This window comes from Nelumbo nucifera, chromosome 1, assembly GCF_055504915.1.
Source record: "Nelumbo nucifera cultivar China Antique chromosome 1, China Antique-T2T, whole genome shotgun sequence".
Taxonomy (NCBI): Eukaryota; Viridiplantae; Streptophyta; class Magnoliopsida; order Proteales; family Nelumbonaceae; genus Nelumbo; species Nelumbo nucifera.
Window position 1 is genome coordinate 151,610,245 of NC_142649.1, and position 19,340 is coordinate 151,629,584.

Consider the following 19,340-nt stretch of genomic DNA (forward strand, 5'->3'; position numbering starts at 1 on the left):
TAAGTCGCTAGGGAGGTTTCTCACGTTTTCTCTGGCATCATCTACCTGGAAATGCCGGTAAAGAAAATGCAAAATAAAAATCTGACTCGAGACTAGAGTGATCGTGGCCGAAAAAGGAGGCGAGCACCTCTCACGGTGTCCGGCGGGTTTGCATTTTCGCGTTGTCGTTCAGATTCGGAATAGAGGTCCGTAAAAGAATTCATCTTTATTAAGATGGAATGGAAAAATGTCTTCTCTGAGATCTTCTTGCGATAATTCCACAAAACTTCGTTCTTGTAAAGTAGCTAAGTTACTAATTATATTTTTTGTCTGCATTTTGATGACGATTCTGTTATTCTAGCTTTCATTCGAGTTAATCGAATTGGTGGTGACTTTGTTCTTAGGTGCTCTCTCATTAGTGACCGAAGATGAAGCCATGCTTTTTCTTTGTTTTCTCTCTAAATCTGCTGTTAGATGCTTCCTGTGTTTTACTAAGCTAGAAACTCTAATGGTGTTTTCTGCTTCCGTGCTTTGAGTTCTTCGTGCAGAGCTTCCCCCACCTAAAAAAAAAAACCTGCTTGAGCTATTGATGATCGTCATGGTCTCATCTTTTATTTTATAACCTTTTCTTTATATTTGTAGGGACGATGCCCAGCCCTGGGAATGCTAATAATTTTTGGCGTTTTCTTCTTTTCTGCGAGGGATTTCGACAACTTTAGTTTAGTACAGTTTCTTAAAATCTGAATAAAACATCTTGCTTCTCACTGGTTCAATTTTATCTAATTTAAGTTAATTTTTTTTTTGGGGGAAGATGAAGTTTAAATTTGTGTGATTGCGCGTCTTCAATAATTTTGAAATGAAACTGTGCTTCTAGTGGAATTCTGTTCGATTCAAAAGAACAGTGATCTATTTTTCTCTTTCTTTTTGATTGCTGATTCCTAAATGCTTAATGTTGCATTGCAGTTACTCTGTTTATTCCTTTTACACTTCCAAGAGTATTTCCCTTCCTGTTTCCATTATTACGTGAGACGGTTGTCTTTGCTTCATTGTCTTCTCTTCTGTCAAGCCAAGAGTATTATATCTTATTAATTCTCTTCTTTGGATATGCGAAAGAACTGCCCTTTCTCTTCCTGATGATTAATGGTTTTTCTTTAGATTCTGAAAATATATCTGGGGTAGTGGGGATTATTTAATCCATCATTTAGATGAAAACTGATCAGTATGTGGTCCTCCTACTTTGTGGTTGGAGATGTTTTTCTTCCAAGAAAATATATGAAAGAAACTTTTAGGATCTTATCCAGCACAAAGATGGTTTTCTTCTTGTCACAAATAGTTTACATATACCTGCAAGTTTTGCTTCGTCTCAGGCTTCATCTTTGTGCAGGGCTGTTCTCTCTAAGGTTGATGTCTTAGTAGAAGTGGACTTATGGGGGATATTGTTGGCCATTTAAAAGTGACTGTGGTGCAGGGAAAAAGGCTGGTAATTCGGGATTTCAAGAGCAGTGATCCTTACGTTGTGGTCAAGCTGGGCAATCAGGTCTCGTATATTAGGCTTCTTGCTTTGATCTTCTATTTTCTCATTGGTGTTTATATATATATATATATACTTTTCTGCTTTGAATGTTTGCAATTGATCCAAGGACCATACAGACTAAACTGTGGTGGTTCTATCACTTAGGCCCCATTTGAGAGGGTTGCTGTTAAGAAGCTTTAGTGTTTGAGTTTTGGCCATTTTGCTATTCAACTCACTGTTTCAAGATTCCAGAAAAGCTAACAAAGCTAACTTATCCATAACAATGGTATTCCAATTTTCCATGTTCTTAGGAATGCAGACCTGGCTTTCTGCATTTATCACCTCAGATGGCTTATGGGCTTTCCTCTCATGGATCCAATCCAACCTCAGAATACCCAAAAGCCAAGATGGAAAGCACTCACAAAAGGATATTTTACTTGGTTGACTGTTGACAACCTTGAAAGCTCAATAGAAGGCCAAGTTTCCACTCAATTGGTTTGCCAAATTGAGCTCTTCGCTGTTTTAGTTCACCTATGAAAGGGAAAATACACTTAAAAATGAGTTTTTAACTGTTATGCATGATCTCCTTTGTGACTTTTCAAGGTTTAATATACACTTGTGGGTTCTAAATAATGTTGCAATCTTGCCCCTCATTTTTTTCTTGAGAAGAAAGTAAAAGAAGTGTTGGTGAGTAGTTGACAGAAACATATGCTTTGCATTGTTTAAAACAAAACAACAATAGTTTCCGATGCCATGTAGTTGACTAGTTGCCCATATGTCTAGCCTAATTGTTGTCTCTTTAGACAACTCCAAATTCTTTTCATTTGAAATTGTGTACATATAAGGCAAATCAGAAACACATCTTAGGGGTCAGACTTTAACTTAAATTTCTACTTGCTAATGTCTTATGCCTCCTACGTGCATGACACATAAGTTGTATATATGCAAAAATTACATACACCACAAGCTAATTTTATTTAAAAGCTTGTTTAAGATTTTTTAGAGAAAATAGGAAAACTAATACTTGTTTGATAAGATATTTGATTGAACAATAAGATCATTCAATCATGGAATCTACAAATAATAGGATAAGCAAGAATTGCTTAATCCATTAGACTTTGAATGTTCTTGAGTATTTTTACTACTAGAATTTTAATATCACGTAAACTGTTTTTTTTTCTTTTTATGATGATTTGTATGGATACGCCCATGTACAGGCCTCATGGAGTCATGTATATAACCTCTTCTTAAGCTATATTAGTCTATTTAAGAATTGAAATAATAGTCACTTTTTATTTTCTGCACCAGACTGGGAAAACTAAAGTTATCAACAGCTGCCTTAACCCTGTTTGGAACGAAGAGTTAACTTTCTCTGTCACAGAGCCCATTGGAGTTCTAAAGTTGGTATGTCCTCCATGTTTGCCTACTACTATTTTCAAGTATTTGTTGTTTACACTGTGGTAGTGGTCCAAAACCTGCCTACAATGGCATACACCATTTTTGATAAATTGGGCACATTACCGGGGGCTTATTCCTAGTGAGAGTTTTTTTTTTTAATCTTCTTGAACATATACATTTTTTTCTCATGATGAGGGGTGTGCCCCCTTTATCAAAAGTGGAATTTTCCCAGATCATCACCTTGTAAAATCTAGGTTTGGAATGTTGGAGCACTCACTTCTGCCAGAATTCTTTTATTTATTTTTGCTATCCACAGGAATTTGGACACTGTATCTTTTTTACCTTCTGCAATCACCTTTTTTACATGTAGCATCACCGAGGTGCCATTTTGAATGTTATGGCATGCCTCACCTCTTGGCAGCAAGTCTAGTAGATTTGCTGCTTGGTTTTCAGTCAATTAAGCAGTGTAGCCTTGGTATGTGGCTCAAGTGCCAAAGCATTTAGGTGATGAAAGGTTCCAGGATATTAATATCTAGAAATGGAGATGACCATAGCTTGATATTAATCATATAAATAATTTAGAAGAAAATAAAAATGAGGAAAGTGAAGAAAATCTTGGAAAATCAAGGCACTAAGTGCCATCTTTCTTTTTTTGGAAGGTTCAAAGTATCGATACACCCCAATACGGCAGAAGGGTGTATTGGTACTTTGCACCACTCTTTTTTTTTCAAAAATAGGGCAGAGGGTATATCTTAGGCCTGCCTACTCCTTGAAATGGGTCAAACCCCCTAAAAGATACACATTTGACATTACCAGTGACCCACCGATATGATACGTATTGGCTGATACAGCCCGATAGCCGACACATTACAAAATTTTGAACCTTACTTAGCTTGGGGGATTGTTAGCACCACAGGAACGGTTATGCCAAGTCTGGATCATCTAGATTTATATATTTTTAACAAGCACTACTAGGATGAATCCTCGAAAAGATGGGATGCATCCAAAAACACAGTATTTGCAATCACCTGGTATTTCCAAATTGATAAAACCTGCACTGTTCCATGTTACTAGTTAGTCACTTTACAGGTGTGGAAGATTGTAGGTTAATTTGGTCAATGTTTAAGGGATCCCAAATGCTAAGGTTTGGCATAACTAGAGCCATTGATTTTGGGGGAGTCCTGCAACTGAACATCTTTTAGATTAAAAACTAGGGTTGCAACTTGGGCGGGCTCGGGTTGGGATTTTTTCAAAATTTGAATGGGCCCATCCTGGAAACCCAGGCCTGATGCTGTGTAAAATCCTAAAATCGGGTACCCGACTTGCACCCCTATTAAAAACCAGTCCAGAAAGCTAACTGATAAAATCCTAAAATAGGGTTGCAACTTGGGTGGGCTCGGGTTGGGATTTTTTCAAAATTTTAATGGACCCGTCCTTGAAACCCAGGCCTGATGCTGTGTAAAATCCTAAAATTGGGTACCCGACTTGCATCCCTATTAAAAACTAGTCCAGAAAGCGAACCAATAAAATCCTAAAATAGGGTTGCAACTTGGGTGGTCTCAGGTTGGGATTTTTTCAAAATTTGAATGGGCCCGTTCTTGAAATTCAGGCCTGATCCTGTGTAAAATCCTAAAATCGGGTACCCAACTTGCACCCCCTATTAAAAACCAGTCCAGAAAGTGAACCAATAAAATCCTAAAATAGAGTTGCAAGTTGGGCAGGCTTGGGTTGGGATTTTTTCAAAATTTGAATGGGCCCGTCCTCGAAACCCAGGCCTGATGCTGTGTAAAATCCTAAAATCGGGTCCCCGACTTGCACCCCTATTAAAAACCAGTCCAGAAAGAGAACCAATAAAATCCTAAAATCGGGTTGCAACTTGGGTGGGCTCGGGTTGGGATTTTTTCAAAATTTGAATGGGCCCGTCCTTGAAACCCATGCCTGATGCTGTGTAAAATCCTAAAATCAGGTACCCAACTTGCACCCCTATTAAAAACCAGTCCAGAAAGCGAACCAATAACATCACCAGTTGGTTTAATTGGGTCTAACCTTAACCAAAAACCGCGACAAAGCCCCAAGATAATAAGTGGAATAAATGAAAGAAAAGTATTTTTTAAGTATTCATTTTTGGACAGGAGCAATCATTGGTCCAGGTAGTTCAATAAACTTTTAATGGCCAGATCTCAACCCTTCTGGCTAATTCTCAGCCTGTTTGAATTTGGCAACTTAATCAAACTAGAAGATGGATAGGTTCTATTGTCACATTTCAACTGTCTAGCACAATTTTTAAATCATTTCCTTTAGCTGAGGAAGGCAATAAGTTTCTATAACAAGTTGGGCATTTGAATTAAAACATAATTCATTTATTGTTATTGTTTTTTTCTGGTATGTTGCTCAAGTTCCAAGTATTTAGGTGATGGAGGGTTCTAATTCAATTCCTCCCATTTTATTCCATTATTGCTATATGAAGGATTTTTATGACACAGTAAATTACCAACTCTCCACAGGAGGTGTTTGACAAAGACAGGTTTAAAGCGGATGACAAGATGGGAAGAGCATACCTCAGTATTCAGCCAATAGCGTCAATTGCAAGGCTCAGACCGATCCTCCAAGTTTCAGCTGGGACGACAACATTAAGGAAGATGGTACCAGATAGTGACAACTGCCTGGTCAGGGAAAGTTGTGTGAATTGTGTAGATGGCGAAATTGTTCAAGACGTTTGGTTGAGGCTTTGTGACGTGGAGTCCGGAGAGATTGAGTTGAAGATCAAGTGGGTTGATCTTCCTTCTACCGCTCCTAGTGATGCTACTTCAAGTTAGGATGAAGGTAGGCCGGTTTCTTAAGTTCTTACATGTAGCCAATTGTGTATGTAAACATCTCAGGAGGAAACTGCATAAAGCTGTATTCCATATGATTTAGCAGGCTAATTTGAAAGAAAAGAGCGTGTAGACATGAAATTATGAAGGAAAAGGGCTGAGATTGTCTGCTAAACTTCTAGCTATGCGGGCGCGGGTTGCAACTGGACTTGGGTCTGACTTTTAAAAGGTATTTGATTGAAAGGATGCTATTAATTTTGCTCAGTTATGGAATGTCAACCCACTTTGTATTCAGTTTGTGCTTATATTCTATCTAGTTATGGATTTGGAGTGTTTTATCTTTTGGATCATTTTTATCTATTCCTTACTAGTAGGAGAGCCTGCAAGAGTAACAGAAAGAAACACAAAAAACAATAAGACAAAAATCAATATAAGAAGACAGATTTCTGGAGTGAGAGAACGTAGAAGAGATGGAGAAATTTTTGGGGTAAAAATGGTTTTGGAGTGGAAAAGAAAAGGTTGGAGGAATTTGAAGAATTGGAAAGTATAAAGAGGTGGGCTTAGGAAAAAACAAATGTGGGTACACTTATAGATTTTATTCAGCATTCTTTCATCTCCTATCAAGTTCTGCTTTGTCTTTTTTCATGCTCAACGCCATCTTAGCCCCTAATGTTCATGGAGTGGGTCAATAAAGAGATCAGTTGGATTCATGCATGTTAAAAGTTAGGACCATGGTTTTTTAACCGTAGTTGACTCAGACGGCAGACTGTTTGGACCGGTAACCAGTCAGGAGACGGTTTCGTTTTTACCCCAAACCACTTTTTGTCCAAAAATTGTTGATTTGGTCAGTGACTTGCTGACTCAGGTGGTTGAATCGTCAATCCATTCGATCCGGACTATGATTTTTAGGTGTCTGGATCTCCTGCCAACAAGAACTCTGTCCACTTCTATCCACATAGCATTGCAGTCACACATGGAGAACATCTCATCCTCCTACATAGTATTATGCTCGGGGTAGTGTGTTATGTGTAGACGTGGGTAGAGTTCTAGTAGGCAGGAGATATGGAGTGATTTTTAGGTGATTTTATTTTAACTTTTTTTTATTTTTGATTTTTAAAATTATGATGGGCCAATCCGTTCAGGCTGGATGGTTGCATTGTTGACCCAGAAACCAGTGGTCAAAGCGGTTTAGAATCGGTTTTTAAAACACTGGTTAAAACAGTTAAAAACTCGCTCTATCCATTTCAAAATCTACCAAACCTGACCTATGGCGATGATATTCATGTTTTTTTTAATTGAGGAAAAAAAAAAGCTAGGAGAAAATAATCTTAGTGGGCTGAGAGGAGAAATTAAAACAGAAGGATTTGACAAAATAGGAAGATGGTTTATCTCTTATCTTAGTTGGAATCGTGTTGGTACATTTTTGTTGTGAGCAGATTGAGTTAACAACGAAAAATATCCCAACAAGATCTGTGTCCCCCATCGCAGGCACTATGGGTCCCAATTTCATGGTGGGTTCCAATCTTATGGTGAGATGTGCATATACAAATATTGTTGGAATCATGTTGGTTCAATTTTGCTGTGAGCAGATCTCAACTCTTCAATAACTTAGAGAAAGCAAATTGGGATCTGCTCCTAGTCACAGAGCACTCCTCACATTAATCTCACATTCACATCATATTGGGAACATTTCCCATGAATAAAAGCATACAACTACGGGAGATGTTCCCAATGTGCAGTTAAAACATACTTTGAGGTCGATGTGAGGAGTTTTCTGTAAGGAGCAGATTCAGATTGGAAAACGCGGAGGGAAATAGTTTGGATCATTTCAGACCCTTCTTAGGAATCTTTTTTTTTTTTATTTTACTTATGATCACCCCAAAATTATGCCATAAATTCATGGGTGCTCGGTGGGTGCTGGATTTACCAACAGGGTATTAGACAGATTTGGCTCAGTCACCCACCTTGGAGATAGACTTGTTCATGAGCCGAGCGGGGTTCGACTTTGCTTCTTTATAAACAAAAAAAGGGAAATTGTCTAAAATTCACCATGAGTTTTCAACTTTTCTCTTAAACTCACCACAACTTTTCAAAATGTCTAAAACTCACAATGTCACTAACTTGATGTTAAATAGACTAACGAGTGTCAATATATTGTCATTTTAACCTTCACAGAAAAATATAAAATATATACAAAATAAATTAACAGGTGTTAATATATTACCACTTTAATATTTAGACACGAAAAAAGGAAAAAGTTTAAAAAATATTTTCAAATATAAAATACATAAAAACATACAAATTACAAAAATAGAAAAAATTATAGAAATTGCAAACAAAATAAAAAATATATTTTCAAATTATAGAAACTATAGAAATTGAAAAACAAAATCAGAAAATAAAAATTGTAGAAAAAACACCAAAAATTATAGAAAAACATAGAAATTGTAAATAAATAAAAAAAATACAGGAAAATTTATAGATTGTAGAAAATAGAAAAATGTAAAAAAAAACAGAATTATAATAAAACATTGGAAATTATAATAAAACACTCAAAATTAAAAAAAAAACAAGAAAATTGAAAACTGAAAAAGACCATTTTTCTTCTAACTCACCATTCAAGGGTAATTTGGTCATGAAAATTGTTATTTATGCTGACATGGACACTTTTGTTAAGAAGCATTAATGGTGCACTAACGGAAGGTGAATTTTGGAAAATAAAAACTTACTGATATGGTGAGTTTTAGATATTTTAAAAAATTGGGATGAGTTTAAGAGAAATGTTGAAAACTCATGGTGAGTTTTAGACAATTTCCCACAAAAAAATGACCAGGCCCAAGCCCGAGCCTGGCTCAACCATTGGGCCTAGATCTGGAGTCTCAGACTGGCCTTATATAAAGCCCAAAACCCAATATGAACAGAAATTTTATAATACATCAATTATGTATAATTAATAATATGTTTTATATATATAGATAGATAGATAGATAGATATTATAATGTATACAATATTATATAATATTTCTTTGTTACTAAGCCTATGGGCTAACAGACCCATGAACAAGTCTACTTGGAGGTAATCAGATTTTAGGGTCTGTTTGGTTCACAAGAATAGGGTCTAGAATTGGAATCTCCAGCCATTTCTGGTGGATCCAACCTCCCCCCTTGGGGCGATGGGATTTTCTCATAACAAAAACTGTCCCAATGCAGTCCTAACATGATCTGTGTGGGCACATCTCACTGTGAGACTGGTACCCACCATCTATGCAATGTGCTGATACAGATTTGTTGGAACAGCTTGTTGTGATCAGATCCCCCCACCCCACCCCCACCACACACAAGAAATGAAAATTTTATTCCAGTCAGAAAAAAAAAAAAAGGCAAGCGACTTAAAACCCCTTCAAATCCTATTTCGCTTTACCTACACCAGTCATCCTTAGCAGACAATCAGTCATGTATATTTTATAAAATCTAATTCTGATTCCTGTTTGAACCAAAGGAAACAGGCAATTCTGGTTCCAACTGTGAACCAAACGGGCCTCTTATGGTTTTTCCCTACATGTTGAGTGTTTTTAAGTTCTAAGGGATCAACAAGTGTGTACAGCAACAAATACAGCCATTTGTATCCAAGGGCACAATCCAACTTATTTGCATTGTTCTTCTGATGCAACAAAGTAGAAAACAGTTTGCATGAAATTCGATCGATGAGAGTTTCTTATTAGAATTGCAATGACAATGAGGAGTGCCCATGTAAATGGGGTTTCCCCTTTATCCACCGGCTCACACAATGGACAATGCCAAGAGCCTTCTTTTCCTTGACTCCTTGTTTTAGTAAAGCCCCAATTCAAGAGCCAAGCTAGACAGAGGAGAGGAATTGGAATCAACCAAAACCTTGTTCTTCCTACAAACAATGCCACGCTAGGATCAGCTACATCATCCTCGCCTTGTTGTGTAAAATGCCATTATCATCATCAACATCAACATCGTCATCATCATCCATGTCTTATCTCAACTATATAGGATCAGCTACATAAATCATGTTTCATCAATCCGTTCTTGTTGCATAAAATGTAATTGATAAAATGCACCACTCATCTGAGTCAGCAAATGACAAATGAAGCAAATCCCCTCACAGTAAGTTGGAACTTGGAACTAGCTAGCCACGAATGGATGAGGCACATAGTGATTGCATCTCATCATCAAACTCTGAACTGGCCCATTTACGTGCATCATTCACTATTTGGAACCTTTCCTGTGGATGTCCGGATTTCAAGTTTTCAACACCAACAATGGTAACAACAAACATTTATATCACAGGACAAGTGCAGATGCAAATTTGGTGTTTGATGATGAACTGTTCCAAAATCAAAGAAAAGAAGTTAGTTCCAATTCCTTAAATGTAATGCATTCTATTACAAAATGGCCGCAATATATATGGACCATGAATATCGATATTGATATCCAGTAGGCAACTTACCAAGAGTAAAATAGAAATATCAATAACAAGAAAATGGTGAAGCAGCTAGAGAACACACCATGTTACGATTGCATGTGCAGTTTTCACTGCAGAATTTGCGACAGTTGACGCCTTTGAAGCCTCCAGCCCAGTCTCTTGAGTTTCTCAAGGCCCATATTGGCCCACCAAAATAAATTGGAAAAGTTTGTTGATAATGAAAGATGCTTGCCCATCAATGATGATGATGGTAACAATACAATTTTAATAATAATAATAATAATAACCACATGTTGGCTTATTATTTTAGATTAACATTAAACTAAAATACCTTAAATGGAATATAGAATAATTAGTGATGATTCCATTATTATCACATGTCTAAAAGAACATTTTTCCAAACTACTGGCTGTTGTTAACTAATAATGGATTTTAAAAATATCAACTATTTATACTTTAATGTGATATAACTAATTAGTTTCATTTGAATAATCATATATTAAAATTATTAGTATTGTTGGATTAAATTAATGATCACTGTTTGAGTTAATTAATCACAAACAGATTACATGCATTCATATACATACATGCATGCATACATACATGCATGCATACATGCAAAATAATGTAAGCATCAATATATTAATCAATAAAAGTTAACAACTAAATGAAATCACATAATTATTTAAGCATCATTATGATGGCATTAAGTGCAAAAACATGATATCAAAATACAAATATTGGGAAGATATTTCTATATTTTTCTCTACGTATGTATGTATATATATATATAAGGTTTCAAAAATTCCTATAAATTTTGATGCACTCTTCCTTGTCCACATCCATGTGGTAAAATTAAATTATTTTCTGTTTTGAGTAATATTAATTATATAAAGCAAATAATGGCTTTTCAAAAACCAAGTTCTGATATGTAGTCAGTAAAGGGACGTAGACGAGTTGTGAGACCAAAGATTCTACCCGTATAGTTGGCAAAATATTGTATATGCACTTCTTGACCGTCTGATATGGATCTGACTCATCTGAGGGTTACAGGAGCTTGAAATACCACATGTGATGTCTGTAATCCATGTAGGGCTAGGGTTATCAACAACTGGGGAGTTGGTGATGCTGACAGAAGAAAAGAGAGCACACTCCCAACAAAAGTAAAGCCTTTCTTTAACTGATGCTGGCTTGTGCTCTCTCTCTTCTGTCAACTTGTCTCTCCTCTCCGGCCCTTCACTCTCCTGCATCTGCACCAACCAAGATAACGCATCAATTAGTATATATATATGTATGTATATAGATAGAGAGAGAGAGAGCAACAAAAACAGATATATAGTATTACTGTTGTCATGCATTTATTCCTATGTACATGGTCGATCATTTCATGCATACATGTATCCCTCTCTATATATGATTGATCATCAAACCCAGTCATTTCATCATGCATCGCCTTAAACAATTGAAGTTAAACGGATAGATCATATGAAATGGTAGAGTAGAGGATAACACTACTAAAAGCCTTACGTACGCCCTTACCTTTGAACATTTCTGCTGGCCGTCTGAAACGATCGATAATTCCTCAGAAGTCGACTCAGGACTCTAAGTTCAGGGTCAAGTACAGACCACAACGAAAAGGGAAAAAAGATGAAAAAACAAACTTTATACTACTTTTCTTTCACATAAAATGAATGAAAAAAAAAAAGGAGTTCGACGAAGCTTGATCTAAGATCCTAAGGCTTAATTAAAAATATATAGAGAAAAAAAAAAGCAACGTTAAGTGCTGCAAAAGAATAGAACAGATCAAAGTTGGAGATCAAGCAAAGCAAAGCAGAGAAAAGAAGTGTGAATATAGAAAGAAGAAGGTAGAGAGAAGAGGAGGAGGAGAAGAAGACGTATGAAGTAGCGACTCCTACTACTGGACACAAGAATAGATAGCCGGAGTGGTGGATGTGTGCCCTTTCAGCCTTTCTTATATATAGCATAGGTATAGAGACTTGACCAGCTAATGTCAGATTCTTGGATAGTAACCGGCTATGGTCGGTCAAGTGGTCCGCGTCAGCTGTCTACATTATGCAGGGTTGCTGTGTATGAGGAATCTGCTAAATTTAGCTAAGGTTTTGGTTGTCACATTTATGACATTTTTCCCTCTACAAACCCCACATTAATTATGGCTGAACTAATGACAAAAACCCCATTAGTAAATCATAAATGTTGTACCAAATTTAGAGTAAGCTAGATGGCGACCGGCTGTGCAAGTCTCCATCAACGTCTCCCCTCTTTCACCGTAGTACCATTACAAAAGGCAATTGGTTTACGGTTTACCCCCACCCCAATTGGTTAGGACGATGGACCTGCTCCTGTTCGACTAAAATGTTGGGTGTATGACCGTAGGCCCATAAAAAAAGAGTCTATGAGCCCCATCATACCTATCCAGCTGTCCTCTCTCTGAATCTTTGAAAATACATCCTATCCATCCATTCGTCTGCTTTCTAGAAAATATTTATCCATATTCTTTTATTTTTTAAATAAATAAATCAATGAATCCTATTAACCATAAAAAACTATTATTTAAAAGGACAATTTTGTCCCATTGAAATCTTGACAATTTCCCCATGTGTAGGAAAAATTTTATCCCATTGAAAAATTTTATCCACTTGAGAAATGGGTATCACTTAAGTTATCCAGGTATATGATATCCATGAAAAATAAATTTTCTATAGATCCACATAAATCTGAAAAAAATAATATGGATATTTGTGGTCAATAGGAATGAAGATCTCATTAACCAATTTCCCCCTTTTAAAATCCCCCCCCCCCAAAAAAAAAACGAATGGACCCATGGACCCTTAATATGAGTGTCTCAGTCGTTTACGCACCTAGTGACGGTCTAACACCACAAACATGAAACATGGACCTATTCCAACTTCGAATTGACCTAATGCTCGCCTCGTCTGGCCTTACAGAATTACTGATTTATTGTTGGGCCTGTGCCTCAATTGCTTAGTTCTCATTAGACCTGTTCATGGGCCGGGTGGCCCGACGGGCCGGCCCGGCCCGGCTCCCAAACAGGCTTGAACAGATATATGGGCCCGCGGGTTTAACCTCGAGCCAAAAAGCCCAGCCTGCAATAAATTCGAGTCGGGCTCGGGATTTGCCAAAATAGCTTGGCCCAAGCCCGGCCCAGCCCGACCTATAATTAAACCTAAAAGCCCTAGTTGAATACCCCTCTTTTTTTCACCTCTTTCCCTTATTTTTCCAGCCGAACCCTTCTTCTCCACATCCTTTTTCCCTTCTTTATATTTTTTTATGTAAATAAATTTTAATTTATATTGATTATTGAATAGGGAAAAAATCTAATTTTTTTTATTAGATCGGGCTTTGGGCTCGGGCCCAAATTGTAGGTTCATTGGTCGGGCCCGGGCCTAACATATTTCTATTAATAAAGAGTAAAAGCCCGGCCCGAGCCTGGCCCATGAACAGGTCTAGTTCTCATAGAGTTGGCCAGACCGTGAACCAGACCAGTTTCTGAATTTGGGTATGGGTCGAGCGTCTTGTTTGGGGCCCAGTGTATTGTCGAATTAATTTGGGCTATAGACAAAGGTCTACAGATTCAGGGTGTTAAAGACAGAGTCTTAAGTATTAATTCAAATTGTTACCAAAAAAAGTATTAACTCAAATTCAAATAGTTGAAATACCTTTTCGCATTACTATACTAAAAGTGAAATGCCAAAAAAGCAAAAAAAAAAAATCAAGTTTAAGAACAACTCAAATCCAGGGATATTATTGTGGTATATAATGTTTAGTTTTCATTTTCAGCGAACGAGTAGTGGTGATTTTTCAGGGGCTGTTTGATAATGGCTGAACCGAAAAACTTATTGTTTTGTCTTTGAATAATTAATAATAAAATTTTAAAGTACTCAATTTCAGTTTCATCCACTGAGGAAACCCACGAGGCCACCACCTCCTTAAAATCTTTTATTCACTAAAAGACGAAACAGTTCAGCATTTTCAGCTGTAATCAAAGGCCCCTAAAATGCTTAATGGGCTTCTTTTTTTTCTTAATTTGGAATCTTTTCTGTATTCTACTTTCAGCACTTCTGCAGCCTACCATTGATTGATAAAAGGTTAAAAATGTGCTGTAAAGAAAGACAAAAACTCAAAGGCATTATTACAATTCAAGAAACGTATAGCAAATAGCAATGCATGTGATATGCACATGTACAGTTCTTCTGATAGAATATGGTGATGAAACATGTGACCATTAATCCAAGTGAAATTTTGGGCTTTGTCATGGGCTCAGGCCCACCCAAATCCATCTCAGTCACATTTTCCTCTTGGTAGAGGTAGAACTGTAGAAGCCTAGAAGGGAAGGGTTCAAGGGTCTAACAGAGAGAAGGAAAAAGAAAAAGATAATTAAGCAGAGAACACAAATTTGCATTCATGATAGTTGAAGAAATGTTACAGAGACTTGTCATCGGCGGTCATGTTCATTCTTCTCACCATTATTCTCAGTATCATCCTCTTTTGCTTCCTTTAGAATAAGCTCCAAGAGTCTCTCGTACGTCCCAATTGCCGTTTCAAGTGTACCGATGGCTCTTCTCCTATCCTTCACCACCTCACTCAACGTCTCTTCCATTTCAATCACCTTATTCCCCATCGCTCTACTTAGCTCCCTACCAGAAAACCCCAGACTCCAACAACCAGTTGATTCCACGCTACCTGCACCAAACCTGACGCTGCGACCGCAACTCTCGTATACCCCTTTTGCCACCACGAGATCACTTACGCTTCCTCCCCCATCCCCAAAAACCTTGATCACACCACCTCTCTCCACCTCCCAAATTCGAATACTCCCATCTTCTGAAGCTGTTAGTATATTCCGGCCCGTGTTTGTCATTTTAACAGCCGTGATTGCTCCTCCGGCGGCCTCTTGGGTCCATGCAACCAACTCGGTCGACCCTCTACCCACCTCTTGTCTGGAACTGGAGGCCACCTTCAGCATTGCTACGTATACCCGACCATCTGAACCGCCTGCGTAAAGCGTAGATTCTGTAGGATCCATGGCCACACCCCAAATCATGCATGGGAACCTTAGCGTACGCAAGTGGATGCCCTGTGCAAGGCTCCAGAGCTTACATGTGCAGTCCAACGAGCAGGAAACTATAATCGAACCGCACCCACCAGTGCCGGAGATGATGGACGTCACCGACGAGGCATGCCCGACAAAACGGTGCAAAGTGAGCTGACAACTTGAGAAATTATCGCCGGCTGAAGCATCCAGGAGGGTTAATACCGGGAATACTGCGATGGCACCGTCGTCACCACCGGAGATGAGAAGAGACCCATCATCGTTGATTGTTAGGCAAGAGACGGGCTTTGAGTGTGCAGGAAAGGAGCGAAGAAGATCGCCTGATGGAAGCAACAAGGCATGGATATAACCTGAGAGGCCACCAGAAAAGAGGTACAAGCCGTCGGGAGTGGCGGCAAGGGGAGCGACAGGTTCAGGGAGGGGGAGATGGTGAAAAGCGGAAGAAGACCACCAATTGTAGAGGTGGATTGAACCCAACGCGGTGTCTGAGGAGATATGAGAAGCGGCAATCATGGTGTTTCCGGCGAGGGCAAGGCCCTTACGGGGTGAGTGACTGCCGGTAAAGTGAGCAAGGGTGGCACCTGAGGAGGCATCGTAAGCCATGATTGGGCCGTCGGGAGAGCTGGAGAGAAGGATCTCCCGTGAACACAAGCTCATTCTGTTTCTCTTTTGTTAGCTCAAGTGGTATGCACTGTTATGAAAGGTAAATGATCGAGGACTGTTATGTTAGGGATCGATAAACGTGGAAAGAATGAAGCATGAAGGAGAGAAGGAGTGGTGTCACTCACAGCTGCAAGCCTGCAAACGGATCGGAGATCCAAATTTGATTCGTCTATTAGACTAAAAAAGTAAAAATGATCAATATGTTATGTATTATTAAAAATGATTTTTAACATTATATTTATGAATAAAAATGAATTAATAAATTATTTATAACAATTTAATGAAAATACAATATTCAAGCCAACTTCAATGATACATATAATATAAATTTGAAGCATATAAACATATAGTGGTGGAGACAGAAATTTTCTTTTGGGGGTTAAGTTAAACAAGAAAATGAGATAGGGAGGAGAAGTAGGGTTTGAGGGAAAATTGGTCGGAAAAGGTTTGAATCTATTATAGATTTTTTAAAGAAAAATAAATAATTATTTTTTAAATTTTGGGAATTGGAGTAGAAGCCTTAAAGAGGAGTGATCCTTCACAATTTTAATTCTTTTTTGGGGGGGGAGGGGGGCAAGTGCCCACTTTATTATATTTTTAACCCAGCCTCCACTACGTAACCATATAAATAATGGTTTTATAAAAAAAAATAAAAAATTGGGGGGCCAAGATACAAATTGGTGTGAATACCGTAGGGAAACTCACCTAAGTCCTATAAATGCATCCATAAGCACTAAATCAACAAGAAACAAACATTATATATATATATATAATTTATGTGAAGCATGAACTACTGATAGATATGCAAAACTAAAAGAATTAATACATTTAGGTCATCAGATAGTAACACCAAACCAGATTAAGAATTGGTGGAATGTTTTGTTTTAAGATAGCTAAAACCCCTAATCATATCCCAAAAGGTAATTGTAGCATAGTGGCATTCTCACTTATAAAGCAGCTAGTTTGGAATCAATCCCTGGTAATAATGTATAAGTCTTTGTTTTGTGATTTATTTGAAAGGAATCGAGGTCTAAATTTAAAATGTCATAATGCCTAAACTAGTGGAGGTAATGGGGATTTGGCTAGATTTGAAATTTAACTTTATACAACGACCAAAATTAATGGGAATTAATGGCTATATAGATCTCAAAACTAAGTCAATTAATGGGGCTTGAATAAGTCTAGGGTAAATTACAAAGACCCCCATACTATTGGGTCAGTGATAATTATCCCCTTAACTTTCACTTTCACTTTGCAACAAATACCCCCCCCCCCCCCATTAGAGTTCTGCTAGTTAACTTCAAAAAAGACTCTTGTTCAGCTGTTTAAAATTTTTAAATCTTCAAACTATTCTTTTCTTATTTATTTGAATGATTTATGATTCAATTAATTTTCTAAATATAATAGTGAAATCCTCTCGGTTGCTCTACTATATATCCTTGCAAATTTCTGGTTGGATTCAATATTTTAAATGAAATGGTAAAGGTTTCTTTCTGGCAGATATAAATTTAAGGTTTTGTTTGTTTTTTTTTAATTTATTGGAAAAATGGATGGATAATTTTATATTTTAAGATGAAGAGAGACATTCATGTCAGCAAAAATGAAACAAGAATTTAAAGAAACTTTTTTCTATGTTAGTGAAATGGTTTTTGTTATTTTAGTTAATTTCATTTGGAGAAAATAGAGGTATTTTGGGTCAGTTAGGTTTAAGAGAAAAGGGTGAGAAAAAGAAAATAAAGAAAGTTTAGGTGGATATTTTAGTAATTTAATGCATTCTATAATCTTGCTTAACGGCTAGGGGGTACTTGTCACAAAGTAAAAAATTCAGGGGGTCTTTGTTGCAAATGAAAGTTTAGGGGGTAATTGTCAATGACCACATAGTACAAGGGGGGTCTTTGTAACTTACACTTAAATCTATATAGCTCCAAATTAAAAGCCCACTTGGGAGAGATTCTACATTGGAAGCGTGGTGCAGTGATTCAACCGTGGTGGTTGAGCACCCATGTTCCAAAGAAGCTACCTGAAGTAGCTTCCCATGTTTTGGTGTTCAGAACACAGTGATCGGCTTTCCGGATTTTCACCAAACAAAGCTTCTAGTGTTCCCATATGGGGCCCAGATCGGATTCTCAGAACACCAGAAGCCACATCCTGAAAGCCCTCCCAAACGGGCACTGGTGGAGATTAATGGCTATACATCTTTTAAAAGGTTTAAAAGTTGAAATTAAAGGGGAATACCATCAATACATCCTAATACAGGTGGAATGTCACTGAAACTGGCCCATTACTAGTAACCCTACACAAGTATAAGTAAAAGCCAATTGAAATTTTGGATATTTTCTGCATCATAAAGCATTATCCTCGTTGCTTTTAGCCTTGTATTTATATTTATTGACTAAATAGTGCAAGAAGGATTACAAGAGAGAACTTTTATTCATCTTGGTTTTTCACATTGCCAAGGAAGCTAGCCTTCTTGTTTTCTCCTTGTGTCATTATTTATTTATTTTCTTATGATGATAATATCTGGTTTTATTTGATCATGAACTCCAATTGGAAATAAACTCAATATCTCTCTCTCTCTCTCTCTCTCTCTCCCGTAAACATTGCTTGTTTTTTCTCTCCTACAAGAATACTGGATCAAACCAGACGGGTTATGTTACCATTAATGAAATGGTTAATAAAGTCACTGAGCATCCAAAAGATAGAGTTTCGACCCGTAGAGTAAGATGGAGTACCATCCTGCGGGACCAGAATTCCCATACGCTTAAGTACAGTATTGATTATTAGCAAATGGACAAGTAGATATAACTATATCTGAGAAGACTGAAGACCTCATTAGGTTAAGACCTTACTTCAGCCTCAAAGAACTTGCCCAGGGGATATTAGACTACTCTCTTCATATAAAAAAATTTAAAAATAAAAGCGATAGGACTATTCTGCTCCATTTCACTAGAATCAACTCCAAATTAAAGTTGGCTTTTGACTTTTGAATTCCACTTTCTCTACTCAAACCCCCCAAGTACCAAGTTTTTGCTTTTTCCCTTGATTATATGGATTTGGTCTATTGATTGATACCGACCTCAAGAGCTGATTCACAATTATTCAGAGGTGGAGAGCCACAAATCTTCAGACATCATAATTTTTGGCACTGGTATTTACACTTTCCAACAACTTCAATAGAGGGTGCAACGGGGCAAGACTAAGATTGGCTTATTACTTCAATGTTTCCTTCAAGATGGTAAATCAGAGATAAATTATTGAATAAATGCCACAGTTTCGTCCAGGTAGCAGATTGAGGTAACGGGATCCATACAAAATGCTTTAGGAAAACTCCCTTAAAGTCACATGGTTTCAACTTGGAAGGGAATTCCCAGATTAAGAGAATGACTGAGATGATAATATTTTTGTATGGCAACTCGAGGTTAGAACCCA

The 19,340-nt window shown here is 37.4% G+C and overlaps 2 protein-coding genes and 1 long non-coding RNA gene across 4 annotated transcripts; 1 reads left to right on the top strand and 2 right to left on the bottom strand.

The window, feature by feature from the left end:
- On the top strand, window positions 1-6,053 carry LOC104587887 (Calcium-dependent lipid-binding (CaLB domain) family protein). Of its 2 annotated transcripts, none has more exons than XM_010245645.3 (5): window positions 1-185; window positions 1,364-1,516; window positions 2,801-2,896; window positions 5,395-5,713; window positions 5,807-6,053. In XM_010245645.3, exons 2-4 carry the CDS (start codon window positions 1,406-1,408, stop codon window positions 5,704-5,706), a joined length of 519 nt encoding a protein of 172 aa, XP_010243947.1. In that variant the 5' UTR covers window positions 1-185; window positions 1,364-1,405; the 3' UTR covers window positions 5,707-5,713; window positions 5,807-6,053. The 2 variants fall into 2 exon arrangements, with proteins under 2 accessions (XP_010243947.1, XP_010243946.1); XM_010245644.3 differs by having other exon boundaries at window positions 4-185; window positions 5,810-6,053.
- Window positions 6,054-9,322: 3,269 nt separating this feature from the next.
- LOC148804000 (uncharacterized) lies at window positions 9,323-12,107 on the bottom strand. The gene is made up of 2 exons (XR_016080407.1): window positions 11,696-12,107; window positions 9,323-11,406 (listed from the first exon to the last, which is right to left on the bottom strand). It is a non-coding gene; the product is annotated as an uncharacterized LOC148804000 (long non-coding RNA).
- A 2,523-nt stretch (window positions 12,108-14,630) lies between these two features.
- Window positions 14,631-15,851, bottom strand: LOC104587917 (protein ROOT INITIATION DEFECTIVE 3-like). Its single transcript, XM_010245693.2, has one exon. The coding sequence runs from the start codon at window positions 15,849-15,851 to the stop codon at window positions 14,631-14,633; it is 1,221 nt and encodes a 406-aa protein (XP_010243995.2).
- Between the last annotated feature and the right edge of the window lie 3,489 nt (window positions 15,852-19,340).

Excerpts from the sequence above, each read along its gene's own strand:
- LOC104587887 (XM_010245645.3), top strand. The coding sequence starts at position 1,406 with ATGGGGGATATTGTTGGCCATTTAAAAGTGACTGTGGTGCAGGGAAAA. Across the intron at positions 1,517-2,800 it reads TGGTCAAGCTGGGCAATCAG|ACTGGGAAAACTAAAGTTAT; the intron begins GTCTCGTATATT and ends TTTCTGCACCAG. Across the intron at positions 2,897-5,394 it reads CCATTGGAGTTCTAAAGTTG|GAGGTGTTTGACAAAGACAG; the intron begins GTATGTCCTCCA and ends AACTCTCCACAG.
- LOC104587917 (XM_010245693.2), bottom strand. The coding sequence starts at position 15,851 with ATGGCTTACGATGCCTCCTCAGGTGCCACCCTTGCTCACTTTACCGGC.